Source organism: Fukomys damarensis, unplaced genomic scaffold, assembly GCF_012274545.1.
Source record: "Fukomys damarensis isolate Sample0158 unplaced genomic scaffold, DMR_v1.0_HiC HiC_scaffold_23, whole genome shotgun sequence".
Lineage (NCBI taxonomy): Eukaryota > Metazoa > Chordata > Mammalia > Rodentia > Bathyergidae > Fukomys > Fukomys damarensis.
Genome location: NW_022900935.1, coordinates 45,848,939 through 45,857,679, shown reverse-complemented (window position 1 = coordinate 45,857,679; position 8,741 = coordinate 45,848,939). Strand labels below are relative to the sequence as shown.

Genomic DNA, 8,741 nt, shown 5'->3' with positions numbered 1-8,741 from the left:
AGAGAATATGTGTGTGTGTGTGTGTGTGTGTGTGTGTGTGTGTGTGTGTGTGTGTGTGTGTGTGTGTGTGTGTGTGTGTGTGTGTGTGTGTGTGTGTGTATATATATATATAAAACATTATATATAATAATTAGGGCAGGACTTGTCTAAACAAAAACTCAGTATAGCTTGCAAGTAATTTCATTAATATTTTAATGATTCTGTGCATGAAAATAAAAGTTTGTGTACACTGAACCAGCATCACAGGTCAAGGATAGAATTTTTCAGTTGTGGCACACTGCTGACACTCAAGAAGTCTGGATTTTGGAGCATTTTTGATTCTCAGATTGGGGGCACTCAACATGTACTAGCAATAAACAATTAGAAACTGAAACTAAAAATCATGCTATTTATTGCAATACCAAACACATGAGATACTCTGAGGTCACAGAATATGTGCAAGAGCTACACAATGAAAGCACTGGAGAGAGAAATTAAAGACCTAAATAAATGGAGTCAGAAGATGAACAGAAATGCTAATTTTCACGTAAAATCTGCATACAAGCAAGTACTATGGTTTTATTTTTCAATGCCAAAACTCCAAACCACCCTGAGCTGAGAAGTGGCCAATTATATTGCGGTCCACCACATGACAGGTACTACTCAGAAACACAAGTCTTTCAGACAACATCCTTGGAAAGGATCGGTAATGGAGGAGACCCACCTTCCTTGGGATTGAAGCAAGAAAGAGGCCTATGCCTCCCTGAGTTCTAGTGTGGCAGACAAGAGAAGTGTGAAATCACCAGTGTTTACGGGAACTAATGTCTTCTACCAGTTGACTCTGCTGAGCTGCTCTGAAGAGTTTCTTCTCCTCTTGGGTGGGCCGTGTGCCTCCAAAAATCAAGCCAAACTCCCCTTATCTAGCACTTCCTTTTGAGAAAACTGTGTCTTTCGTAATAACTGCACATTTTAAATATTTATTCTCTACGTAGATTGTGGAAATTTGCCTGCCCTGATTATGGTCATTGTATGCTTTTTAAAAAGGTAGAAAGAAGCATTCCATGGCAGAGGCGAGTGGTGCTCACCTCCTGAAAAAGCGAGGACATCTCACACACCAGGCAGGAGCTGGGGCTCTGCATCTCACAGCGGTGCCTGTCAGACAGGAAGAAATCCCTAAGGAGCGGTGTGTGGGTTAGAGCCTGGACAATGCAGTTCATGAAGCATGTGTTTCCAAGGTTTATCAGCCCTCGAAGACCTGGGCAGGAAGCCAGAGAGCAGGTGTTACTTGTGAACTGAGAGATGACACATAATGCTGGTCTGTGCAGTATGGTCATTTTCTTTTATTCACGCATTCATGAATCAAAGAAAGAGCAAGAAGAGAGGTAGTTTTTTAGTTTTGGTACTGGGGATAGAACTATGGACCTTGTGCTTTGAAGCAGGTGGCAGAACCTGCTAACCCCTCGGCCCAGGGGGGAAATTTTTAAAAAAACTACCTCTTGTGCTGGGGATTTAGCTCAGTAGTTCTACCACTTGATTTGCAAGTGTAACGTCCCAAGTTCAATCCCTGGTACCAAAAAAAAATTTTCCCCCTGGTACCAGGGATCAAACTCAGGGCCTCCACACTAAGCTATATCCTCAGCCCTTTTAATTTTGAGATAGGGTCTTGCTAAGTTACACAGAATAGACTCAAACGTAACTGTCTCAGCCTGCCAGAGTATTTTCTAACTTTTTTACCATTTTTATATGAACTGTATTGAGGAATGTTTACTGCCGTCATTCCTCTCTCATTTGGCCATTGTATGTATTTTCTATAAAGACAGCCAGGTCAGAATAGAGCCTTAACCCAAAATACTTTTTTATATATTCTAAAATGCATTTCTTCATTTCTTAGAACAATGTGAAAATACCCTCACATCCAGACACATCATTTCTCTCCCCAAGATCAACCTGGCCAGACTAAAAATGAACATAAGGGGCTGGGGCTTTAGCTCAGTGGTGCCGCAGCCTGCCTTGCGAGCACAAGGACCCGAGGAGTTTGATCCCCGGTACCACCCCCCCAAAAGAATGCACTTAAGTCCTGTGACACTTGTAGACTCTCAGGGCCACAAGGCAGGGACAGTCTCTGCTCATCCCTCTGTACCCCAAGCCAATGGCAGTCCTTGTAGAGAACAGGTGCTCAGACCTGGATGTTGAGCAAATTGATAATGGCATGCATTTTGGCTGGGATTAAAAAGAATTGTGTTGTATTGTAAAGCCCTAAGAAAGAAGCACAACAGTGTGAAAAAAAAAAAACAGAACTCTATAATGTCCTCTACTCACCTATGGTACAGTTGGAAGTGATCTTCCTCCTTTTTGGGTTGTGTTTCAGCAGTTCCAGCTCCCTCTTGGTTGGTTCCCAAGTTGAAAACTTCTCTCCAACACCTAAATAGATAGAGGTGTTACTAGCTAAATTTTCCTTTACAGAGCATTATAAAACAAAAGTTGTTATATAGGATTTATCAAGCTGTGTTTCAGAGGGTCTTCAAAACATCAAGGCTTTCTAACATGCTACTGTACAGACAGGTAATCAGATCATTTAAAGGAGCTTCTCTTGACAAGTGTCTTAAGAATACACCACATTTCCCATCACAATGAAACCACTACCCATGAAAGCCATCCCCAACACTAATGCAAAAAAACTTTTTTCCCAAATGCCTTCAATCCCTGAGTACAATACAGAGATTGCAGCTACTCAGCAGAAACTTAGATGAAGGATTTTCCAGCTAATGAGTGAAACTGACAGGAAGCATAGTTTTGAGCAAACTAAACAGACACAGGGCTGGGGATTTAGCTCAGTGGTTTCGCCACCTGCCTTGCAAGTGCAAGGACCCGAGTTCGATCCCCAGTACCCAAAAAAAAACAGAACTGAAGCAGAAGACAGTAGTAGTGGTGTAAATGCGCATAAGAATCATTTTCTCCTAATAAACACCCTATTCACTCAGAGGTACTTCACCTATGGTGCCTAAAATGTCTGCATAATTCAATACACTTTAAGAAGTAGTATCTTATGGGCAGGTGGAATTGAAGAATGACCTTAGAGGAATTCTATTTTAGTCTGGGATGTGCATTTCTTGAACCCATAATTTAAGTGGTCTCATAATTTAAGTGTCCTGCACAAAGAAATACATGCATATGCATAAACATACACACACATATAAATATAATATATACATACGGAGTTATAATGTTATTACATTTTTTAGGGGGAACACAACAGGAAATACAAGTTGGAGACTGTTTCCAGAAATGATCTGCTAAACATGAAATAATTCTGATCACCAACAGCACCTGTTTCTACTCTTCATTTTCAAAAATGAGGGCATTTTCAATGCAAAATAAGGCAAGAACGTGTAAGGCAGGGGCCAGCTTTATGCGCTCCCTATGCACACAGTGACAGGTCTTACTGCTTGAGAGGAGGTGTTCACCCAACTACTAGGGCTGACTACACCCAGCATCCTTATTCCAGACCACTGTAAGCTTCTGTAGGGACTGAAAATGAAGAAACCAAGGGAGACCAAGAAGAAATAAAAAGAACATGGCTGCACAATGCTGGTGTACCTCGGACTCTATACAGCTAATACAATACATGAGGACAGGGAAGGGAGCAAGTGGACAGCCCAGAGGGGTACTCGAGCCACAAAGCACCTGTCAGGAGAGCAGGCTGAGTGAGTGCTGGGCCGCTTCACTTCCCATCTGGCCATGTTACTCTGCAGACAGATTTAGCAATCACCTAAATGGTTCATAACTTTACAAGATTCTACAATTCAATTGGTGAAATAGTCTACACTACTGGAAGAACAAGATACATTTATCTTTAATTACATTAGAAAGAATGCTTTCTGGAACACTGTGGTACTGAGGCCGAATCATTCTTTGGGGATGTCTGGGGTTGCAGCAACCACCTCCAAGATAAGACAGAAATGTGACCTTGCTGGGGCTGCAGCTCCAGCCGGCAAACATGCCCTTAATTGAAGAGCATCTCCTTCTAGAGTGCACTCTTCTTGACTTCAGCAGAGCCCCTCAAGGCAGGGCTTTGGGCACCTGCGTGGCCCACCACCCCCACCTCTATGCCCAGGTGATACCTCTATGTCTCTTCCACCAGTGGTGACCTGACCTGTGCAGATGTACCTGCTCCCTCCCACTCTCACTTGGTTTCTGGTATTCCCAGTTTCTGACCAAGTTCTGTTCTCAACAGACCTGAGGGAACTGCAGGGTAATGAGACAAATCAGGGAGGTAAATTTAGGCAGAACCCCACCTTGAATCTTCCAAGCCTTCCGCTGTTCCTCTTTGGCAATTATTTCCATATCTTTGTCGTAGATGTAGTCCTGACACAAAAAGCAATATATACCTCCATATGTGAGGTCAATGGCTGCAAAGAAAGGAGGGTAGAGACAGAAAATTTAATTCATACAAAGCAGCAATGCTTCAGGACTCGGTTAAACATATAAGTCAAGTTTTCTAACAGTATGATATTTAAAACATGAGTATTAAATATTTTCAGTTCATAAAGAGTCCAGGGTAACAATGCTTTACTATATCTGGAATTCCTAACACTATCACAAAAAGGAAGGCTACAGCAACTTACTGCTACTTTTGTTGCTTGGGGTTATTAGCTCCTCATATTCTAAGGATAGAGATAAAATTGTTTCTACCTAGACACCCCTGACTTCTTGGCCCAGAGCTGCCTGCTACCCATCAGTGCACTTCCTCAACTGAAACATCTATAAAACAGGACTAGTACATGAGCTCTTAATTATTTTAACCTGAAGATAAAGTCCTTTGAGCACCTGGAAGAAAAGTACTCTCCTAATTCAACAATTAAAAAAAAAAAAGGATTGGGGGTGTTTAACTCACACAGCATCATCAGACATGTAGGGGACAAGAGAACAGAGTACAGAATACACACTGAACTAGGAGAAGTGGCACACATCTGCAATCCTAGCACTCTGGGAGGCTGAGGCAAGAGAATCACAAGTTTTAGCCAAGCAACTCAATGACTTACTTAATGGACATGGGGTGTTCTGAGGAGTGAAGATGTTTTGAGCTAGAGAAATGATGGTTACAGAAAACTGAAAATGTACTAAATGCAACTGAAGTGCACACTTTAAAGTGGTTAACTGTATGCTGTGTGAATTCACTCCAATATAAAATTAAAAACTGAAAACCCCAAAGCAATACCTACAGTCAAGATAGTTCCTTTAGAAAAGTTATTTCACAACCAAAACTATTCTAAGGTCAAAGCCTTGATAGTGCCAAGGTAAAAGGCTAAAGCACAGCAATATAGCTGCCTAAAATGGGTATAAAACCTTATCCACAAATGCAGAAGGCAGGCACAGCACTGCTGGCCTCTCCTGTACAGAGATGATGTCTGCTTGCTTTTATACATCATGGGAATTTCTTTTCTTTTTCTTTTTTTTTTTTTAAATCACTTGGGAATTTCTAAACCAGTTGGCAACACAGGCACCTTGCTTCAGCAGGTCCCAGGATATCCTTGAAGATGGAGGGGACACCACCAACTCAGAACAAATCAACCCTCCCCCGACATACTTGTTTTCCTTTTTGGACAACTGAAATAACTTGCAAGATGCAGAAAGTTAAAGGTTAAAAATTTAAAAAGCCAGTCCTTCATGGCTCATACATGCCTTTATGACTCAACATGGAACAAAAACCTACTTGAAACTAAATAGTGTGTAGTCAATCCACTCTGAGTTGTTACCCTCTTCACCTCCATGTTTTTACACAGCCTTCTGCCTGAATTCCAAAGTTCCGTAGTGTACCCACCATTACAGATGATGTCAGCAGGTATGAAAGACTACACTAAGGTAGAGTGAGTTCTTTTTGTGTTTTATCACATTATCTTAAAGCAATTTTGCAGGGCAATTGGACAGAGAAAGTGGAACCTTGGACCTGGCTCTTACTGTCCCACACATTGTCCTTCCTAAGACCACAAACAATAGCCCTATGGTTACTAACATTTTATTATAGGAGCATTGCTACAGTATTCAGTCATGATTCACTATAGGTCTGTCTCTCAGGCTGCTCCAATTAAAACTGGATGTCCACCTGAGGAATGCAAAGTATTGCTTTCTAATGACCTGCTTCAGGCTGTACTTTATGGTATTACTGGATTTTTCCGAGGATGTCAGACTTGGTCACAAGGTAATCAAGGCTGCTTGTTCCTTATACAGAATGAGGCTGGTCAATTCAAAGATGTGGGACTGCTTAGTTTATACATTCTGTCATAAAGGAAGCATAAAACTAATTTTTAGTTTCAACACATGCACATATAACCTTCATGGACTAACAGCACAAGGTTGGATCTTTCTCCAATTTCATGGTTTTCTTTCTTACAGCAATCTTTATAAAAATTTACTCATTCTAGTGCAAGGGCAAGGACAGAGTTTATTATACAGATTGCTAAAATGAATACCACAAATTTCTCATGCAATTTTTACAGATGATGTGGGTAATAGAAAAATTCTCCAGAAAACTTTAAGCTCAAATATATCTCCAATTTTCTATAGTTCTTTTAATCACACTAAATCAATAATCAGGTATGCTAATACCCTAAATTAGTTTGAGATTCAAATGGCAGGAAGATTCTTCATTTATATTATTAAAAGTACATCCCAAAGAATTCGATCACATCCACATTGACTTGATCAGCATCCTTTTCCTTTAGTTTCTCAATGTAAAAAGTCACTGGGCCAGGGATTTAAGTTCAGTGGTTCCGTGGCCTGCCTCACAAGAAGGACCTGAGTTCAATCTCTGGTACAAAAAAAAAAAAAAGGCAGCCCCTTCAATGCAAAAAGTCATCACTAACTTAGTTCCTCTCTTTGGATCTGCAGCTGAGGAGAACCCTACATACCACTGGCTCTCCTAAACAGGCTGGTTAGCTCACTGTTACAACCTGAGTCCTCAATTCCAAGCAATCTTTTTGCAAACAATTGCTATTATTAGTTGCCACTGAGCTAGGTCCATTATTCTCTACTATGAAAAAAGCTCACAAAAATTGAGGTAAACTATAAAAAAAAGAAAAATAGATTTTTTGAATTTTCTTACTCTTCAATATAACCTAGAACCAAGACACCTAGAAATTAAGCAGTGTTTCTTTTACAATTGTAGCTGTTGCAAAGGTATGACACTGAGCTGACAGCCCCATGTGTGTGTCATCACAGCTGGCTCACGAACACCTCACATAAGGCAGACACCTATATCTCCTTACTTCTTTAAAACAAATGATGAGAACACTATACTGAAAGTGTTACGGTGTGGCTCAAGCTGTGGTCTATCCTTTATGGTGGGCACTGTATGCTTTTTAAGAGACATGGATTCTTTTGCACCTTTACAAACTTGTGCAATACTGCTTTTGATTAGGACTTTTTAGGCTAGTATTTTCCGGAGGGCATCAGAATACACAATCTTAGGAAAGGAGGTCTAAATTTACCTTTTAGTGGAATTGCTAGTCCCACATGAAGTATTTTTCAAACCAGATTTTCTGGCTTGGACCCTCTGAACATGATTTTCTGACGGACATCTGAAGATCTCATGAACATTTAATGGAGTGTGCTATTACTTAAGGACCACAGAAATAAAACAAGAATAAGCTTAAGTTTTATATAACTTGAGAAGTGAGGAGGAGTTTGAACTTTTAAGTATATGAAAGGTAAATCTGCCTTGATGTCATATAATGTTAAGCTAGCTTTTCATGTTTTTGGAAACAATGAAAAAATTTTGTTGAAATCAGTAAAAATCATCTATATACACTCAACTTCATGTGGATGTCAATGATGTAATACAGGTATCTTTCATTATGGGGTGGATAGACTGGTCCCAGAATTCCCCATAAATACCAAAATCTGTAGATGTACATATCTTACATAAAATGACATTTGTATATAATCTGTTCATATCCTCCCATACTCTTTATTTCTAGATTAAATATTTAATACAATGTTAATGTTATGTAAACAGCTGTTTGGTTTAGGGAATGAGAAAAAAGTATGTACTGTTCAATATAGACATAATGTTTTGTCCTGAGTATATCTGATCTGAGATTGGCTGAATGCACATATGTGCAACCACAAGGCCAACTGTATGGCACATAAGGTCTCTCTTTGCAAATCTGCCTGATCTAGTTCCTGACTGCGTGTCTCAAAGGGAAAGATAAGGGTTTGATATTCATTACAAGGCAAGGAAAGCACAGTATTGTTTAAGGAATGAGAAAAAAATCTTTAGAGAATGTGAAAAAAACATACCCAGGTTGTGCCGCTTTGTCTTGGCATGCTCATGGATGTGCTTCTTTGTGAAGCAGCCAAAGAAGACACAGTAGAGACAAGAGTGTAGCCGGTTCAGGTGGACACCACACACATGGCAGACGCAGGACTTGGCCTGAAATTCAGAGTACAGAATGAATGACCAGTGTGCAATGCAACAGGAGTTTTCCGAGGGAAATATCCAAGCCAAGGATATAATGGAAGGGGGAAATTTCATCTCGAAGCCTTCCTACTCTAAAAGATCACTATTTAATTCCCCTAAATAAAGACTTGCTTCACTTAGCTCAAAACTAGCTTCAAGGACTGAGGATTTAGCTCAGTGGCGCTGTACCTGCCTCGGAAGCACAAGGTCCTGAGATCAATCCCTGGTACCACAAACAAAACAAACAAAACTAGCTCCATATAAGAAAACATGCACAATCTTAGCTGTCTACCAGGAAACTACT

At 40.3% G+C, this 8,741-nt stretch overlaps 1 protein-coding gene across 1 annotated transcript in view; it reads right to left on the bottom strand.

Annotated features, from left to right (window-relative positions):
- Usp22 (ubiquitin specific peptidase 22) overlaps positions 1 to 8,527 on the bottom strand; it is a 23,125-nt gene extending 14,598 nt beyond the window's left edge. The window contains exons 1-4 of the mRNA XM_010637391.2: positions 8,278 to 8,527; positions 4,275 to 4,388; positions 2,299 to 2,400; positions 1,065 to 1,234 (exon numbers count right to left, since the gene is read on the bottom strand). Coding sequence (XP_010635693.1) covers positions 1,065 to 1,234; positions 2,299 to 2,400; positions 4,275 to 4,388; positions 8,278 to 8,512 — 621 coding nt within the window. The 5' untranslated portion in view covers positions 8,513 to 8,527. The remainder of the gene's footprint in view (positions 1 to 1,064; positions 1,235 to 2,298; positions 2,401 to 4,274; positions 4,389 to 8,277) is intronic.
- Between the last annotated feature and the right edge of the window lie 214 nt (positions 8,528 to 8,741).